This window comes from Phalangium opilio, unplaced genomic scaffold, assembly GCF_054372755.1.
Source record: "Phalangium opilio isolate 3A_F unplaced genomic scaffold, DU_Popi_V2 ptg000045l_1, whole genome shotgun sequence".
NCBI lineage: Eukaryota > Metazoa > Arthropoda > Arachnida > Opiliones > Phalangiidae > Phalangium > Phalangium opilio.
The window spans coordinates 5,876,384-5,896,847 of NW_028324168.1; the positions used below are offsets into that span (position 1 = coordinate 5,876,384).

General features: G+C 34.1%; 1 protein-coding gene across 7 annotated transcripts; it reads right to left on the bottom strand.

Moving 5' to 3' along the window:
- Nucleotides 1-1,504: 1,504 nt before the first annotated feature.
- tim (timeless) lies at nt 1,505-18,705 on the bottom strand. 7 transcript variants are annotated; one of them, XM_089838046.1, is made up of 20 exons: nt 18,444-18,705; nt 16,816-16,932; nt 15,439-15,592; nt 11,687-11,870; nt 11,385-11,545; nt 11,256-11,316; nt 10,701-11,177; nt 9,466-10,007; nt 8,312-8,381; nt 8,115-8,227; nt 7,911-8,027; nt 7,093-7,199; nt 6,258-6,450; nt 5,208-5,430; nt 5,015-5,130; nt 4,643-4,907; nt 4,008-4,224; nt 3,735-3,935; nt 3,524-3,665; nt 1,505-3,443 (listed from the first exon to the last, which is right to left on the bottom strand). In XM_089838046.1, exons 2-20 carry the CDS (start codon nt 16,913-16,915, stop codon nt 3,359-3,361), a joined length of 3,528 nt encoding a protein of 1,175 aa, XP_089694172.1. In that variant the 5' UTR covers nt 16,916-16,932; nt 18,444-18,705; the 3' UTR covers nt 1,505-3,358. The 7 variants fall into 7 exon arrangements, with proteins under 7 accessions (XP_089694172.1, XP_089694168.1, XP_089694167.1 ...); XM_089838042.1 differs by lacking the exon at nt 18,444-18,705 and adding an exon at nt 17,239-17,444 and having other exon boundaries at nt 4,643-4,898; nt 5,223-5,430; XM_089838041.1 differs by lacking the exon at nt 18,444-18,705 and adding an exon at nt 17,239-17,444 and having other exon boundaries at nt 5,223-5,430.
- Between the last annotated feature and the right edge of the window lie 1,759 nt (nt 18,706-20,464).

The window sequence follows — 20,464 nt, forward strand, 5'->3', positions numbered from 1 at the left end:
AAACTTTCCGCCAGCTTTGTTTTTTTTTCTCTTAAAATTTTGCTTGTTGTTTTTTATTTTTCTTTTTTTTTTCAAAAAAAAAACAACTTTAAAGGTGTGTTTTTAAATTGTTTTTATCAAAAAAACAACTTCAAAAATGTGTTTAAAATTGTTTTTCTCAAAAAAAAAAACAACTTCAAACATGTGTTTTAAATTGTTTTTCTCAAAAAAAAAAAACAACTTCAAACATGTGTTTTAAATTGTTTTTCCTCACAAAAACAACTTTAAAAATGTGTTTTAAACTGTTTTTCTCACAAAAACAACTTTAAAAATATATTTAAAACTGTTTTTCTCACAAAACAACTTTAAAAATGTATTTAAAATTGTTTTTCTCACAAAAACAACTTTAAACATGTTTTTTAATTGTTTTTCTAAAAAAAAACAACTTCAAACATGTGTTTTTAAATTGTTTTTCTCGCAAAAATCAACATTAAAAATGTATTTAAAATTGTTTTACTCAAAAAACAACTTTAAATGTGTTTAAAATTGAAAAAACAATACTTAACCTACCTCTTACTTGTTCTTCAAGATATTTTTTTCTCAATTTTCAAAAGCAAAAACTGAATAAAAAATAAATTTTTAATTAGTTAATTAATTTAATTTAATTTAATTTAATTAAAGAAATTAAAAGAAAAAAACAAAAATAATACCCTGAACTGAAAAAAAATAAACAAATAAATAACCTTCATAGCTATCTTATTAATTAATAAAAAAAATAAAAAATAAATCGAAAATACCAAATACCAGGAATATATATCGACAACCAGGAATGAGGTTGAATTTCTCATAGTACAATCAATGTTGTACACAATAGAGGGCGGGGCTATAGAATATTAGGCTCCTCCTTAATCCATAAAAATTCCTAGTAATCTATATAAATTCTTCAAAAAAAAACGGGGCTAAAATATATTCTATAAACAATAAAAACTGTTAAAAAAAATGCGCAATTGTTAAAAATAATCAATTATGTCAAAGAAAACGCAAAAAAAAGGTACCTGGGCTTTTAAAAACAAAAAAAAAAACAAAAAAATACGGTGAAATAAATAATTTAATTTTAGTTTTCTTTTTTTCTAGTCATTTGTTGGGCTAGTTTAAATAAAATAAATAAAGGGCAACTGTAGCGAAATAAAGCTGCTATATTTAAAAGGGATATTTAGTATTTATAGTAAATAATCTTGTATGATTGTAAATCGCTACCAGATGGCGGTAACGAGTATAATTTTGTACGCAGCAGTCTGTGAAGCCAAAATAATTATATTATAATTGCAGGCTCAACGGAAAATATTTGATTTGATTTGAATTGAATTGAATTGAATTGAAAACGCTCTGTAAAACGAAATTTATGGGTTTGTAAAAGATATGAAAGAGAAGAAATAAAAAAGGTTTTATACAGTGGTTAATAAAAGAGATAACCATTAAAATAAATTTGATTTAAATTTATTTTCTCATAATTTTCTTTCTGAGGTTTGTTTTTTTCAGTATATATAGGTTTTCTTAAATATTTTATTTTATTTTTTGTAAAGACAACTTTGGGTTTTGTTTTTGTTTTTTTTTTTTTTGAACTTCAGGGTTCAATTGGCAATGATAACTGATTGATATTTCGAGTTATATATTTTCTTTATAAATGTATTATCAAAATACATTACGGGGGATTGTAGTATAGTTTTGGTTTAGGCTTAAAAAAAGAACAGCTTAATTATTTAAATTAAGTTCTTTTGGGTTATTTCGTTTTGTAGTTTAGTGGGAAAGATAATACTGTAAATTTTTAATTAAGGTAATGGGGTAATATCATTTTAGGGGGATATTAATTTACCAATTCCGATTTCCGAATTAAGTCTATTTAGGTCTATTTTTAAAGTATAGAGGAAAAATATATATTTCTTTTTTAAAATAATATAATAATTATATAAGCCAAGAGTTTCTCTTTAATTTAACCTCAATATTTTGAGCTTAAAGGGAGTATAAAGACCCAACCATTTTACAGTTTTCCTTAACATAGATGTCGCTAGTTACCTTTCGTATACGCGTTCCGTTACCGTAGCAGACGATATTTCAAATTAAACACTCCCCTTAAGTACTTAAATCTATTCTTTCCGCTTCTCCTTTAATAAATGCCAACCAATTCTTACTTTGGTTTCGGAAATGTAATTTCCGAGCTATCACATCCAAACTTTATAAAAAAAATTTAATTCTTAAAATTTCAACCCAAAAACATTTAGAGTCCATCAATCAATTCGCCAAAAAGTAAAAAAAAACCTGATATTAAGCGCCACGTGGTTGAAATAATTAATTTTGTCCGCCATATTGGATTGTAAACCAATAAAACAGCCTGACTAAACCCTTAACCCTATCTTTCCAAAACTTTTGCAGCGCACTCGCCCCCAAAAAAATAAAAAACAAGATGACCACGGCATATTAGGCATTTCCGCGCGCTACGAGGTTGAAATAATTAATTTTGTCCGCCATATTGGATTGTAAACCAATAAAACAGCCTGACTAAACCCTTAACCCTATCTTTCCAAAACTTTTGCAGCGCACTCGCCCCCAAAAAAATAAAAAAAACAAGATGACCACGGCATATTAGGCATTTCCGCGCGCTACGAGGTTGAAATAATTAATTTTGTCCGCCATATTGGGTTGTAAACCAATAAAACAGCCTGACTAAACCCTTAACCCTATCTTACCAAAACTTTTGCAGCGCACTCGCCCAAAAAAATAAAAAACAAGATGACCACGGCATATTAGGCATTTCCGCGCGCGCCACGAGGTTGAAATAATTAATTTTGTCCGCCATATTGGATTGTAAACCAATACAAAAAAGGCATTATCACTTTGACAAGGGGATACAATCAACATTTATAAACGCGAAAACCTATTCTATTACTGTAATATATTATCACTTACTGGCTTTTTTTTTTTTTCGAAAATTCCAATTTTTTTTTTTAATTTAAATTTTTTCCGATACGATGGAAGAAAAATTTCGTTGGATTTTTCGTATGAAATTTTTAACAAATGACAGTTTTTTTTCTTGGCAGCAAAAACTTTATAAAGTGGGGGGGGGGCGTTAAGGTTATCTAAATTACTCCAATTAAAATAAAAAATTAATTGTTTGAATAGAAAATTAGAATTTAACGGGATAAAAAAAAATAAAGTAAAGTAAAAAAAAACACGAAAAATAAAAGTAAACAAAATTTAAAAATGATTAAATGAGATGATTATTTACAAATTGTTCACGTAAAGGTCGAGGGAATGTTAGTAAATATATAATTCAAAGTTTAAACTAATAAATCTCCCGGTTAATTAAATCACACACCAAATTTTAACTAAAACTCGCGCGAGTTGAGGAAGAGTTAGTAGAAGTTAATGGAATCACTTTACTTTTTTGAACAACACGTATCCAATTACTGGAATAATTTTAATTAAAAGTTATATATATAAAATTAATTAACGAAATGAATAAAAATTAAAATATTAATTAACTTACTCTTGGACTTTAACGGGGGCCAATGGCATAAAAGGAACCATTTTAGGGTCCATAAAATTAAATTTGGTAACATCCATATCTTCATCCTCGGGAATTTTAGAGTTTTTATTTTCCAATTCCGTAAGTTTGAATTTCATTTCATCTGAGTTAATGTTAATTAGTTTACGATCGAAATTAATTAGATTAAATTAAATTAAATTTAATTGCTTACTTTCGTTTATTGGTCCGAGTTTAGCAGCGATGGAATACAATACATCGGCAGCCCAGAAGCTAGGAATTCTGGGATAAACTTTACCAACATCGGCAGATAAATGAAACCCGAGTTTGTGTAGAAGACTTATGAATAACTCGCTGTGAAGCGCGAGTTCTTGGGCGTCGCTATAAGGAACCAGCGGAATGCTTTGATTCATCACTGAAAAAGAATAACAATATTTAGGTCAAATTAGGCTTAACTTATATGTTTTTAGGCCTAAATTTTATTTACTTGTAGAGTAATAAGGGACAGGATCTTCCACGGGTTTTTCGTCGACGGTACGACCGCCTAGTTTGACGTAACAGGCTTCTAATAAAACCTTTTGAAGCCATATTACGTGTTGTTTCATTCCAATTTGAGTCAACTCCAAGACGAGAGATTGGACGCTGTCTGGTTCGGGTTTAATCAAGTTGCAAAGAACGGAACTTGACTCGCTTTTCTCGTCATTCTGTAACAACAACGTGGTATTCAAGAATTTAAGTCTAATAACAATGGAATTTGAATAATTAAGCCTAATTTGACCTAAATTCACTAAGCCTTTCGTTGCCATGATCAAACAACTACACTTTGACCTTGAATTTAAGCCTAAAACAGTCTATTCACTAAGCCTCGTCTAAGCAAGTTCAATGACCCTGAAACAAACGACCACCCTTGAACTTAAACTTAAGCCTAACGCACTAAATTTCGAAATTCACTAAGCCTTGTTTAAACAACTTCCGTTGCCATGATCAAACAACTACACTTTAACATTGAATTTAAGCCTACAGCAGTCGATTTACTAAGCCTCGTCTAAGCAAGTTCAATGACCCGGAAACAACCAACCTTCAACTTAAGCCTAACGCGCTAAATTCAAAAACGGAACTTACGTAAGCCTTCTCCTTCAATTTCAATCCTTCGTAGTCAACTTGCGTGATAACTCCTTGAATTAGCAACTCCTGGATGACTTTGGATCGACTAACGTGTGTTTGATGTTCGGATAAACTCTCGACAATTCTTCCAACCGGATCTTCATCGTGTTCGAATTGCAAGTACCACCAATAAAGGGCATCGTCTTTATCGTTTAATTTAATGTCCGAGCTGGCAGTGCTGCTTCCACTGTCCCCGCTACTGAAGCAATCGGAGCTGTCAAAACTTTAAGTTATAATTTATGCAATGAAATATTTAATTAACAATCCACGCAACACTAACCCTTAATTAAACGTAATAAAGATTAATTAGGCAATAAAATTAATAATTACCCTCGTTCAGAATTGACAGTCATTAGACCGAACAGCTTTCGAACGCTAGCTTGTGGGCTTCGTTCGGCCGCTTTCATGAATTTATTCAAGATGTAATTCATTAAATCGTCCCAATACTGCGTAAAATGTATGGTAATTAAGCGGTGATCTAGATTTTAATTGTAATTGTAATAAAAAAAAACCCTCAAGTTACCTCTTTATACCTTACCGGCAGAGTCTGAAATGTATCGGTTTCATCCTCTAATATCTTGCAAAATGATTTTAAAATTTTGGGCTGGAATAACGCTTGTGGCGTTTTAAGGTCACCAGCCACGTGGTGCATCATCGTGAAGAGACAATCGTTTACAAATTCGCTATTTGTCTTAAAATCTTCCATAATTTTGCCAAATTGTTCCATAACTTTGGCGTTGGCGAATCTAATTACATTTCAAATCAGCAAACTTAAATATTAATCCTCCGAGAGGCTTCCATAGTTCTAAATTTCTAAATTCCTATAGCCTTCGTCTTAAAAATCTTTCCATGGGCCTAACTTCCTAAGCCTTTGTCTTTTGTCTTAAAAATCTTTCGTTGGGCCTAACTTCCTTAGCCTTTGTCTTTTATCTTAAAAATCTTTCGTTGGGCCTAACTTCCTTAGCCTTTGTCTTTTATCTTAAAAATCTTTCGTTGGGCCTAACTTCCTTAGCCTTTGTCTTTTGTCTTAAAAATCTTTCGTTGGGCCTAACTTCCTTAGCCTTTGTCTTTTGTCTTAAAAATCTTTCGTTGGGCCTAACTTCCTTAGCCTTTGTCTTTTGTCTTAAAAATCTTTCGTTAGGCCTAACTTCCTTAGCCTTTGTCTTTTGTCTTAAAAATCTTTCGTTGGGCCTAACTTCCTTAGCCTTTGTCTTTTGTCTTAAAAATCTTTCGTTAGGCCTAACTTCCTTAGCCTTTGTCTTTTGTCTTAAAAATCTTTCATTAGGCCTAACTTCCTTAGCCTTTGTCTTTTGTCTTAAAAATCTTTCGTTGGGCCTAACTTCCTTAGCCTTTGTCTTTTGTCTTAAAAATCTTTCGTTAGGCCTAACTTCCTTAGCCTTTGTCTTTTGTCTTAAAAATCTTTCGTTAGGCCTAACTTCCTTAGCCTTTGTCTTTTGTCTTAAAAATCTTTCGTTAGGCCTAACTTCCTAAGCCTTGGTTTTACAAAGAGTTGATGGCAAGGCTTAACAAAAAAAAAATACTCCCAACCAAAAACCATAAGACTTCAACTCACTGTTTGAGATGAGTCTCCAATTCAAACTGATGTTTATTTTCGTCATCATTTCCGACTTTTTCGAGCAACATCAACAACATATGATGAGTGGTGATAACATCTACCAAATACTGCTTACTATGAACAGTCGGATTGAAATTCCTTATCAACAGCAGAAAAACTTGCCGGACATCGTACATATTGGCAATTTGACCTAAAATACGAATTAACAAAAAGAAAAAGAAAACACAGGCGAAAAGCGTGCGTGGTGACAAGAAATTGGGATTTTGGGATAACAAATAGTTAGTCAATTTTTGCTCTTTAAAAACTCCATTCTGTGGAAGTTGCCAAAAAATCAGTGGGTTTGATGATAGCAGGTAATATACAGTACCAAAATTGGGAAAAAATATTCACAGGTACTGTTTCTTTGTTCCTATTATTTCGACGTGTAATTTTTTTAAGCGATTCTGAAGTTAAAATAATATAAATTCGATATAAAAAAATAAGATATATAAGATATAAACTAAAGTTTTGTGATAACCACAAAATTATAAATTAAAATATATTTTTTTAGTACTTGTATATTGCCTAGTATCGTTTTAAATAACTTAAAAATATACGACTTAATTACCAAAATCAATACAATTAAAATTAATGTACTAATTTTAGCCATAAAATAAAAAGATATATATAATTTAGTTTTACCGTTCAGTTCAGTTCGCAACGAAGATTAATAATAGAATACCACATTTTTTTTTGTTACCGGCGAAATCGTTGGGTTAATTTTTTTTTTTTTTTTTCGAAATTTACTCAGTAGATCATCTGCTACCAAATAAACCCGGCTTATCATACGTACATCTCAGCTGTTGAAATAGAACCTTTTCCTTCTTACTGATGGGCTTCTTACTGTAGCAGTCTATTGTGGTTATAACTTCACGAAAAGCGGTCACCAATAGGTGCATTCTGCGTTCGTGATATTGTTTTTTTGTTTTGTAAATGTTTGTTTAAGGTTTTCGTAAGTTTTTTTTTAAGTTCAAGTTTGGTTATTTTTCGTAGGGTTGTTTTGTGGTATTTTCAAATGGTTGTTTGTGGTATTTTCGCATCAGTTTTGCGATATAAGAGAAGGAGAGAGAGAACAATAACGATTATATAGGTTTTTGCACAATTTTTCCGATTATTATTGCAAAATTTCCAATTTTTTACCCTTTTTTAAACATTTTTAGGCTTAGCTAGGGTCACTTAAGCCTAATATATAAGCCTTTGCGATGACAAGGCTTAAAATCAAACAAAGGACAATTTTCCCGCCTAATCGGTACGCCTTTGTTCAGACAAGGCTTAAAACCTATCAAAGATTAAAATTTTCCCGCCTAATCGCTAAGCCTTTGTTAAAACAAGGCTTAAAACCCATCAAAGGTTAAAATTTTCCCGCCTAATCGCTAAGCCTTTACGGTGGCAAGTCTTAATACCTAAAATGTATGTTTAAGTGTCCCTAACTTTAAGCCTAAAAAAAAGAACGTAGGAACATAATAATTTAGGTGAATTTTCTAACTAATTCACACAAAACTAAAATAATTTTCGAACCCAAAGAAAATAAAAACATGTTAAGGCTGTTATAAAATATGAAACGTAAACAAATAAACAAACATATTATATTAGAAACGAAAACTTGTTTACCGCCGTAAAAGAGGTTTGATGTCCATTTGACGTTGTTGGAAGAACATTTCCAATTCTTCACTCATCATTACGCCTTCGAAGGTTAAATAGCTGATAATGTCCGATGACAGAATAGATCTAATAATAATAATAATAAATTAATAAACAAATTATAAAAATGCTTATCTTCGCTAAGCCTTTGTCATTGAATAATAAATAACTTACTTTACGTGATGAAAACTTAAACTAAGGGTTGATGCCAACCGCAGAAAGTATGTTACCAGCCACAGAAAATGAGATTTATCAAGTATAGCTGGGTTTTGAATTAGTATCATTTTCTAGAAATTTTTATATTAAAATTAATTTTTCAAAACTTTCGGGGTTTTTTTTAATTGTTTTTTAATTAAAACACTTCGTTATACCTTTAAATCAGTGACTAGTTCAGAGAACCCGTTGTGCAAAAAACTCAAAGTGAAGTCTTTCAAGAGATTACTACAATTAAAGTTTGAAAAAAATGAGCTTTTAGCATTTTAATTTTTCAGGGTGGAACAGATAAGAAGAACACTTATTTAGTACAGGCAAAGGCAGGGCGTTGCGCGCGATATAATAATAATAATAGTAATAAATTTCGTTTCGTCCGACGTTTATGAATTCCACCATTACGATAAAAATTTGTTATTTTTATTAAAAAAAATATATATATTATTTGCAAAATTCCCGTTAAACTTGTCTCTAACGCGAAGGCCTAAATCCTCAACTTCTTATAGGGTTTTACGGTCAACTAACAATATTTCTAAATATATACTCCACGGGGATTCCCCGGCATTCGGAAGGGAAGGCGCGGCGGCACCTTTGAGCTTTGAAGTCTGGGCGCCGGCGCGGTGGTGTTTCCCAGCTGCGAGGCTTGCTATACTTCAAAGATGCCGCTTTAACAGTGCAGATACTACATACCAACGGGTTGGGAACCACCTCCAGGAGGGGTTTCCCCAAGAATGTAGCATTCCCCAGACAGACACTAAAGAGACCGACATTTGGAGAATGCGGAAAAAAATGGTACCGGAAATGACCGACACAATAGAAGCAGACTATTTTGGGAATGCGGAAAGATTACCACTTCCTTTTTAGCTCCATCCATAATTATATCATGACTGACTTATAATTTAACGCCCAGACCGAACCGCTTTACTTAGGAAGTTGAAATTTCGCAGGGACGTTATTCTTAACTAGTAGATGATCATTAAGAAATATTTTTGTAATCCGCTGCCATCTTGAAAAATGGAGGCCATCCCTACCCCTAACGGAATTTTCTCAATTATCTTAACACGGGGCAAAAATTCATAAGCGCATGCGCCTTGGCAAATACTTAAGCGCTAATAGAGAAAGAGAGAGAGTAATGATAAGGGGGAACTATTTATCGCGTATGTGATTAGGTTTAGTAATTAACCTTGCTATAATAAATGTAAAATGACGTTGGGAAGAATCATGTTACAATTACCCCCTCCCCCGCTTTGCGCTGTTACACTTCTCCCAAAGATACGTATTATTACATACTTCTGGTAAATAATTAAGTACTTACGTTATTTCTTCATCAGTAGGATCATGTGTCAAATTGATGGCCAACATTCTTGGAACTTTTCTCTTCTCCAAAAGTCCTTCTTTCGTTATGGTTCTTCCCTTGCTATTGGCCGCTTCCTCAGCAGCGTCGAAACATATACTGGCCGAGCATTTCAATCCCTTTCCGATACCGATACTCCTGGCCTTTCTTCCAACAGGCGGATGACTTCTTAACTTACAAGATTTGGAATCCTGTTGCATCAAATCATCTTCGTTACTGGAATCGCTCTCTTGATTCGTCTTCTTAGTGTTGGAACGATTGTGTTTGGTCGCCATGTTCTTGGCGGAACTGGTCATGATGATTAAATTGTTGTTGTAAGTCGTGGAAGTGCGACGTTCGGTAGTTGACTCGGGTTGTTTACTGGACGATGTTTTCAAGGTGCATTCTTCCTCCTCGGAGGAAACACCGTTGGAAAAACCGGATGAATCTTGGTTGTCACTACTTTCTCCGTCCATTTGACTTTCTCTGGGGTAGGTTTTAAGGTTTCCTTCGTCATCTATGGACTAAGAATTGAGATGGAGAACATAAGGAGGTGACACCCTAAAGTACCCTTATTGGTAACCTCGTAAGTTTATAAGTGATATGTTCCATAATACTTTGTAATGCTACTGACAGACTTATACAGCTCGAGCTAGTTCGAGGGAGAACGACAAGCGACAATTGACTGTCTACACTCGGTTGGTTTTGCTGGACTTCCATCTATACCTATTTAGTCTGCATTACTAAGCCTTTGATATGCATCGCCTCACCAGGCGTCCCTCGCTCTATCTAGAATCTATGACCTACCTCACTCACTTCATGAGAAGCTCCAGTTTGTAACCAACGACGAACTTATGGAACATACCTGATGAACTTATGGCAGCCGTATCAAACTAAGCCATTGATAGCGCCCCATGCACCACGCGTCCCTCGCTTTACCTGTAATCTATGACCTACCTCACTCACTTCATGACAAGCTCCAGTTTGTAACCAACGACAAACTTATGGAACATACCTTATGAACTATGGTAACCGTGTCAGACTAAGCCTTTGACAGCACCCCATGGACCAGGCGTCGCTTTACCTCGAATCTATGACCTACCTCACTCACTTCATGACAAGCTCTCAGTAACCAACGACAAACTTACGGAACATACCTTACTAACCGTGACTAAACTCAGACCAGTAAACGATAAAAAAAATCAAACGACTGGTACCTGTTTGTCAGTTGATATTTCCGTTAAACTATATCGTCGACAGTTCGAGACATCATCAACAGAATTGGCACCACTTTCTCCCGTACCACTTTGACAATCAGTAACAACACCAGGGCAATTGAGGTCCGAGTGGCGTTCCTCGGTTGATTCCTGGTCATCCATTTGACTACTCGAATTAGTACGAGGTACTCGAGTGGTGGTGGTGTTATTATTTCGGCCATTATTAGAGCCACTGCTGTCACCCCAAGTATCTGAACTTTGGGGGCAACCAGAGTCACTGAGATTGTTTTTTGAGAAACTCGAACTTGAGGAACTCGACGTATTTCCGCTTGAACATTTTGATCCGTCACTTTCAATTTCATCGTCGGAACTTTCAGATTCGTCAGGGACTAAACTAAGGAGGTTTTGAATTTTTCCGACGTGTTGGTCGTTATATAATAGGGCTATTAATTGAACCATGGATATCGTCCAAAAGGCCTATATTTTAAATATTTAACAACAATTAAGATTAAAAGTCCTAATAATGGTTAATTAATTTAATTTAATTAAACTGACTTTGTTTCGGTGGTTCATCATTAACAATAGGGTAACATCAAGACCTTGAGCAAATAAATTCCTAAATACCGAAGATAATTCGTATTAAATCGTTGGGAATAATGCCAAGGCTTAAGAGTAATAATTTACCAAATTAATTTATTTTGAAGATTCTGCCATTCTAAATAACATTCTTTCGTCACCGAGGGATATTCGGATTTATCGGGAATATGGAGAATATTACGTAACAATAGAAGACAATTATTGACATCATTACAATCAGACTCAACGACCGCGGTACAACTTTGTTCCTAAATAAATATAATTAGGCTTAAGTCATCGTCAGCCATCTTGGCGGGAAATCTTTCGTCCAATTAGAAGCCATGGATTCAAGTCATATTCCCGCCATTTTTGATATCTCTATTTCCACGTGCGTTTTGGGTAATACTTACAGCGTACAAAATATCTCTAATAGTTTTAACTAAAGAAGCTGTGGCATGTACGTCTAAAAAGGCTTTTTTTGCATTGAAAAGTAAGACTTGTAATTGACGTATCGTTTCTTGACCGGTACTTGTTCGACAGGCTACGTGTAATGGTAGAAGACATTCGACTGGCATTGTAAGATTCACCAATAATCTATTTGCAATAAAAGAACAAATACGTAGACGAATTTATTCGTCAGTTTATTCTAGGAGAGCGATAGCTCTCTTAGATAAGACTTCATACTGCTCTTAATGTATAAGGAGGGTTTTTTGTTTGGATGTAACTTTTTTTGTATTGTTTTTAAAAATAGGCTTCGTGACGTCATAACACTTTCATTAGTTTTTTTCGCACGGCCACGATAGTGTTATTTTGGAATAAATTTATTCATATCTATTAACCAGACTTTTATCTACAGTTAGAATTGGAATTGTATGACATCACACCGTTTGGTGTCGTTCGTTTTCAAGGTCAACGACATAACGTATAAAACGTGACTTTAAAAACATTATATTCATTAATTGAATATAAAAACAATTTAAATTGGTTTAGGCCTTTCGAAAGCGGTTCAAAACGGTTTCAAAGTGTGCCGTGTAAACGCGGCTTAGGTGTAAAAAAAATCAAAGTGTGCCGTGTAAACGCGGCTTAACTATATGTAAAAAAACATCGAAGTGTTTTCGAAGATTTCCAACTTAGAAATAAAATAAAATAGAACTATTTAAATTATTAAAATTCCGGTTTTAATTTAGAAACTGGATATCTTTGAAAAAACTCATTAAAAATGAAAGAAAATTCTTGCTTATATAAAAATCAAAAAAGAGAATCAGTATTGAAACGGGAACTGCAGGCTCTCGTGCAAAAGACTGCATCGTGACCAAGGCAGCACGTGTTGCTTTTTCGCTATACTAAAATCGATAAAACCAGAACTACAACTTAAGCCTCATTGGCCTTCGGAAATCTCATACAAACAGCCTACAGCACGTACACGAGACAGCGCGACACGCTACAGTCAGATACAGCTCTATTATCTCCCATGCTAGGTTATTTCCCTGAAGACCGTAACTAACTTTGTCAACTGGGATATATTAAAATTGTCTTCAACTGTTTCACAGCGTTTGGCTTCAAACCGTTACTTGAACCATAAGTTCATAAGACATGTTCCATAAGTTTGTCACTGGCTACTGAGAGCTTGTCATGAAGTGACGTAGGTCATAGAAGCGACGCCCGTGTATATATTACGAAGAATAGGTAGTGTCATACTTATTTCTTATAAACTTATGCTTAGTACAGTTTCTTATCGGAGTTTTCCATTTATCGCGCTCATAACCAAGCTTTTGAGGGACGTTTTAAAACGGTTCTCCAAACACCTTAGAGAGCTGTAAATAGTTGGTTACCACCATGAAAGGTCTTCATACTTATACAATATTGTTAAGAATATTATTATCTAGAGCTTGGTTAGGCCTAACCATTTCTAATGAGATTGTGAGTAGATTATTCTAGGGAGGGAGGCCTACAACGAATTAGATCTCAAACTGGGCCCTATAACTTTCTCTCTGATTGGAAATTTTTGTAAACGATGGATAACCTAGATTCGATTTTAACAAATAAATAAGGGAATAAACTTTAAAAGAAAACGAAAATATATCAAATCAAATAAAACCCGCTATCAAAACAAAGACCCTTTTCTTCGAACCTGAAACTACAGTACAACACCTACAGTATTTTAAAATAATGATCTATAACTATTGTTTAGATCAATAAAAATCAAAAGAAATTTAAACAAATAAACAGTCACGGTTTTAAAAACGTGATATTAACTGAGAATATAATAAACAAAATAAAATAACTCGTGAATAATGACATATTTGTAGAGAGTGTATCAAATACACTCCTGTTCAAGAGAAGCCCGCAATAACCCTAAGTTGCAAATCATATTTTAACATTTGATATTAATCCGCCTGAACCTTTCTCAAGTTTAACAAACTCCTCTTGAACATTTCAAAACCGTACGGAGTTCGATGGAGAAATCGCGCGCGTAGTGGTTCTAAAGATAAATCACCATGGCAACGGAAATGTTCTAGGAATTCTGGGCTAGAGACGCATCTTGATATTTTAACAATATGCGCATAGTTACAGGCCTAACTTCTACATTGAAACCCCAGAACACGAACTAAAGGTCACGTGACGAGGGAATCCGTATAAAAATGAACTAAAATAGACCAGCGTCGTCTGACATGACATTTAATGCGATCTCTTAAAACCAATGTCCTTGTAAAATCATTTCCCAAATTTCATTAACTGGTCTGCAGGTTTATTATTTTTTAATTAACAATAAAGGAAGAATGCCTTTGTTGATTGTGGATCTATACGCTTTACAGTAAGGGGATAAGGAAAGTATTTCGTTAGAGGTTCATCTTCCCTTTTATATTTTATGTCTGTCTGATTCGGAGTCGGAGTCACGTTTTCAGCGAGGTCATAAAACCAACGTGGGACGGATTTTCTGAAAGTTCAAATGTCGAACCGATAATTGGTAATTTAAGATTGTCCACTGATTTAGGTCTAACAATGGCAGACAGTTTTGTTATTTTCACTCTGAATGCATTGACTTTATCTCTGTATTGCAAAATTTAAAAATACTACCCCTATATGCAAATTAATATAAAACCTCTATGAAATACGGGAAGTCAGTCCTTACTGACGTCCAGGTCGTCGCCGGGTCGCTCAGCAACGACCTAGCAGAGAATTAAGAAATAAGGGTCCTGAGTTGAAGGCTTGGGTTGATTTATAGGAAGCGGGAATTTATTTCAAGATATAAAAGATGAAGAAATCATTCGAATCATTATATTACAAATGGATTTCTTTCTTCTTTTGAAATATATATAAAATTGGATTTTTATTTTTTTTGTGGCAATATTTACAAACCCCCATTGTAATCTCGTTTTTCAAGCTGACAAATGGTGCCTCGTAATTCGATCAAATTTAGAGTTTAAACAATGACATCAATTGGGCGAGAAATTCAATGCAAAATCTTGTTTACATTTTCTTCAAGAGCGATTTAAATGAACAATAAACATACTTAGAGTCTAGACTACTTAGATTTAAAGGTTAATTCGAGGGGAATTACGCAATAGGGACTTGGCAATTCGGGCTTAGCTCCGCCCCCAGCGCCATTATGGTATGTTTTTGAACAGAATGAAAGCTATATAAGCTCCGCCTCCTGGTATGTTTTTTAGCTCTAGTGAAAGGTAGTCTGACGTTGCTAACGTAGTACTGCCAAGTCCCTATAGACCTATTCGACTTAAAATAGGGGGTAGGCAACCCTCAGTATGGGGACATACAAGGGAAGGGGGTTGATACACTGCCATATCCGTCTCTGCGCATGCACTCTCATGACACAAAGAAACTACAGCGCAGGCGCCAAAAAGCAATGGCAAAGTTATATCCCGTTGCCTTTCCCTTTAAGTTACCTCGAAGGCTTAGGTCAATGGGTCAAAGGTAAGCTTCGTGTAATTAAGGGTTATACCTTACTTCAAGCCGAGGTCAAGGCGCTACAAGAATTAAAAAGCAAGTTGTTACCCCCTTGCCTTTCCCTTTAAGATACCTCGAAGGCTTAGGTCAAAGGCTCAAAGGTTAGCTTCGTGTAATTAAGGGTTATACGGTACTTACTTCAAGCCGAGATCAAGGCGCGCGACAAGAATTAAAAACAAAGCAAGTTGAGGCTTACCTAATGGCGACAGATACGATTTTCTTATCTTCAACGTGAACCAAAATGGGTATCAAATCCTTCTGGGAGACTCTGGACAATCCCAAACTGCGTCGAACATTCCTGGTGACCAAGTCTTCGCGGGACAATTCGCGTTCCAGGGCTTCCAGATCCTCTGAAACGATTCCGAAGATTGAAAAACCGTCAAACGAAACTCTTCTCAAACCATTATCACGATAATTATTATTAGTAGTAGTATTAAAATAATTAGAAGTATGTTCTTTTAAAGTAGTAGTTGTTGTAGTTGTATTGGTGGTTGTTGAAGTACTGGTCATGACTGGAATTGGTATGGATATGGTAGAAGAATCTGTTTCATGATCCATGTTCTTCCATTGTTCGTTAACTGTTCAACCATTTGATTTTTTTTAAAGTATACCAGATATTGATTTTTTTTTTGTTCAAGAAAGACAAAGTTTTTCATGCTGGGATTAGTTACGATAAATAATAAAAATATATATTGTGACTCGGGCAACTTGTCAAATTGGCCACAATTCCCCACGCGCATGCGCGTATATTTGAAAATAATTCGTATCAAGAGAAAGTCACAAATGATAGAAATGACACAAGGAATTCTTATTGATGATACTTCTAGATAAGGGAGGAAAGGAGGAGCTTGTATGAAAAAATAAACGCCCATACTTCATGCGAAATTTCATCTTTGATCGAAAAAGACGGAGGGAGAGATAATTCCATGTGACATCTCTATAATTTATTGTCAAAAGGGAATCGGCGCATGCGCGAGAATAATTTCAACACAATATTAGTAGAAATATCTATTTTTAACCATTTTTTTTAAGAAAATGAGTTAAGTAATTAAGCATCTTTGCTTCAACACAGAAATTATATAAATAACTACAAAAATCAAGCGATGGGTAAGGTGCTAGAAAAAATTCATATATATTTTTTTGGAATGACCCATATAAGACTTGAGAACTTTGACTCTAGCGAAAGGCAAACGCGAGGATACTGCGCGAACTTCATTGCCGTAAGATGGGGTCTACAGAGGCAAGGTGGGTTGTAGCAGAAGGGGATAATAGAAGAAGTATGACACTCTGTATCCTCTTAATACTTTAGTTACGTAAGATGACAAAAGTGGGCAGTAGATTCCCCCCCCCCATACATATATATCTAATCTCACGCATAGCGACAGAGAGAGTCCTGAAAATCTAAAATGGGTATTCTATTCGAACGTTCTCAGTTCTTATATGGGTTCTTAGTAAGAGAAAATAAGACCGCAATACCATAACCCCAGGTGGTGGAGCGGTTTTGCAACAAAATGGGGGATTATTATTATTTTAGTAATTTGATCTAGGATTTTTAATAAAAAAATGTATATACCTTTACAATCTGGATTAGGGACGTAGACGTTTCCTTCTTTCCAACCTAAAGAGGAGCATGGTCCTTGTAATGTGCTTCTGTTTGAAACTAACCACTCCATAGTTAACACTGATTGTTCTGCAAACCAAAAATAAAAATTAAATTAATAACATATTTTTTCATTTCAAAACCCAAATGTGTTCCAAAATTTTTGCCTCGATTGTTCATTTTGATTTTAATTTGAAAAGGAACCGTAAAACAATCGAGTTAATTGATTTATTACAAAGTTTAAGAAATTGACCTTTCGTTCTTTAAAATTTCTTAAGCCTAATTTGAATTTTTTTACGAAAAATGGCGCGAGACTTTTCCCGCGCTTTTCTTCTGTCAATTTCTCAAACTAATTATTTTTTAAACGTACTAATATATTTTAAATTTCACTCTAACCACTACTGCTTTTCTTCTCGTACGGATTGTATTTAATCCTTGTCGTTGTAATTCTAACTAATTTTTGTCCATTTGAAACATTAACGCAATTATTAAGATATTTAAAATAATCAATTCCGATTGATTCATCCCAATCTATATTAGAAGCGCGTAAACTATGATTTTCCGACAACCTCTCTTCCATAGTTACAAAAACAATATGAAAATTTCAATAATATCAGATATAGTCAGCGACAGATAAAAATGGCGGGAGGGAGATAAAAAGGCGGGAAATTGAGGTCGATAGGGGGGAGGGGACGAAGATTGGATAAAACATTCTAGTACATCGTTTTCAGACTAGGAGTATTCATACCATTTACACAACAGGAGACTATGCTACTTGGCGTACAAAGAGCAGTACCAAGTAGCTTCGCCTCCTGCTGTAAATTGTATCAATCCTCCTTGCTTTAAAAATATCTATACCCTTTTAAATTTTATCCCCCCCCCCTTATAGAAACTAATAAATTCACATGACAAAAAAGAAAATAAATTAAAAAGTCAAAATAAGTTTGTATAACCAGAATTTCCACATAAAGTTTGAGGACCTAACTTAATATAAAATCTAGTTATTTATAGTTATAGTTAAACGTATGGAAAATTATTAGAAAAACCCATAAATTGAAGTAAAAATATGTTCTAAAGTTTTTTTTTTTTTCGGTTTTTTTATTATCAAAATTTAAAACAACCTTGGCAGGAATAAGGTTGGTTTTGCATAAACATGTTAAACACGTTTACCACTACTTTAAACAATTAATACTTGTTGACCCGATTAGTGTTTTGTTGTTAACATATTGCGAGGATAAGCGTGAACCAGGAACACTGGTTTAAAGGTCATAACGTTCATCTATTGCTAAGCCTAAATTCTAAGGCAGAAAATCATTAAACTTATCACAAGGATAAAACTTTCCAAAAAGCGGTCTTTTAAATGTTAAACCAAAAACTTTTCCTGCTTATTGTTTCAAATAAATTTTTAATATTTCGAAAGCTAAGCCTTTAAACTCGATATATTAACATTAAATCATTTAAAATTAACATATAAATTAAGGTTAACTCGCTCATATCATTACGTAATTGTACCCTTAAGCTTTTGCAGCAATTTTCACTTAAATAATCAAAAAATTCGGCAATGTCTACATAAAAAAACCAATAAAACAAAATTGACCTACCTTCAAATTAAATTTTCACGATGAAATAACGGTTGTTATGTATAGATATTCAATAAACTAAATACACATTAAAATACGCGACTCATTCTTCTTTTGTTCAAGTATATTTAGATTAAAATAAGTTGCAATAATTAAAGCTCAAAACTTTTAACACGATTAAACGACAACACACGACCAAGTGGACTGACCACTGAAATATAATTCACCAATATTCGGATTCGAGCGCGGTAAATCGAGATTTTTACGTAGGTGGTCTATTTCGTTATGATTATTATTATAATTGTCATCCGAGAGGACAAATTTGAAGAAGAAGATATCTAGGTAGATAAATCTAATCAATTCCCTTTAGAAATTGGATCCGGATAACCGTTGGTCAAACGTGGGTGGTCAGATTTCCACAGAAAACTCCCTGACCAATGACCACATCAAATTTTAGAAGAGAAGTTACCAACGAAGGCAATTCGGCGTTATTGATTCTTGGCATTTTATTAAAAGGACCAGATTAATGTAATACGAACTCTTTGAGCTAAGCCTAATTATCAACTAATTACAAAACCGGACCGTATATCGAACCGCGAGTTAACAGGAAAAGAGAACTTCCAGCAGCAACTGGCGATACAGAAACAAACGGGGTTTCAAATACGTAGCGCGGCCTTTACTTCGGATAATATTTTTCCTTGATTAAGTCACGTGTACACGAGATTTAGAAAACGTGAGTCGAAAAGGCACCGCCCCCTTATATAAGAGCCTATAGGAAAAGAACGATGAGAAAACAGTTCCTACAACCAAGGAGGATGAATATTCTTATTCATTCTCCTTGCTACAACTACATCATAAAACAGGTACTTTTGCGCGCGCTCAGACTGTATTTCCCCCCTTTGGTAAAATTGGATGAAACAAGTTGGGGAAAATAGCCATAAACTTACTCCTCATCTTTCGAGTAACTTTAAATATCACAGGAATATTTTGGTAATAAGTTAAGAGGCTTCTACGCACCGTGTTAGTCGTTTAAAGTTGAACATTCTTGTGTAAAATTTCCTTACAGACCTTTTTCTTTTAATTCCAGCACTGAATTCCCAATAATTTTAAATGCTACCTGACAGGTTTTTGCTTCATTTTTTTATTATAGTTGTACTCGTTTGACATTCAATGGTAGTTTAATATCTTCGCCTTATATTAATTGAAGTCGCCTCTCGATTAAAGACCCGCTATGGTTATATATCTTCGGATCTATTGGTCCAAATGTCCTGAAATTTTAATGAGAGATGTGTTACAATCTATTCTATTGTACCAGGAGTTCATAATAACCCCCCATAATAACCCCCCGGGGGGTTATTATGAACTCCTGATTGTACTAAAAAGGATTCAAGCTTCTAGAATGAATAGGTTTTTTTTAACAATAATTTATTTATATTTAGAACATTTTCTTGTATGTAAATTGAAATTTGGGATTTAAATGCTACTTTAACAAAGATATTGAAACTTTAAATCAAGCAATTGATTTTAATAATTTGTTTTATTTACATGAAAAATTAAAACTTGGAAAAATTTTAGATTTATGAAGTAGCTGAATACAAAAAGGGGGATTTTACAGTTTTTATTCTAAAAAATAGGAAAAACCATCTATGGGACCGGATCTTTTCTAAGTACCAATATTTGTAAACTAACGTTTTAGAATTCATGCATGAATCCGTGTAAAATAGGCCTTTTAAATGGTCTATTATTCGCTGTAACCTTTGAAGGTAGCGCACATCTCCGGGAAACTGACCTTAATCACTGTCATTACTGGATTAATAGATATCTTAAGAGGGAAGACTCGCATCTCTCGCGATTGAACCATTTCAGTTGGAATTTCTGATAGCATTCTTGACGTGTATTGCAACCCGATTATTCTTACAGGACACCCTATTTGAGGGGCGGCTAAACCTACAACATCTTCTTTCTTCATTACTATTTTTATTTTACTAATTATCTAATTAAGAACAGGAATAATTGGGCCAAAAACAAACAAAGATTTTGGA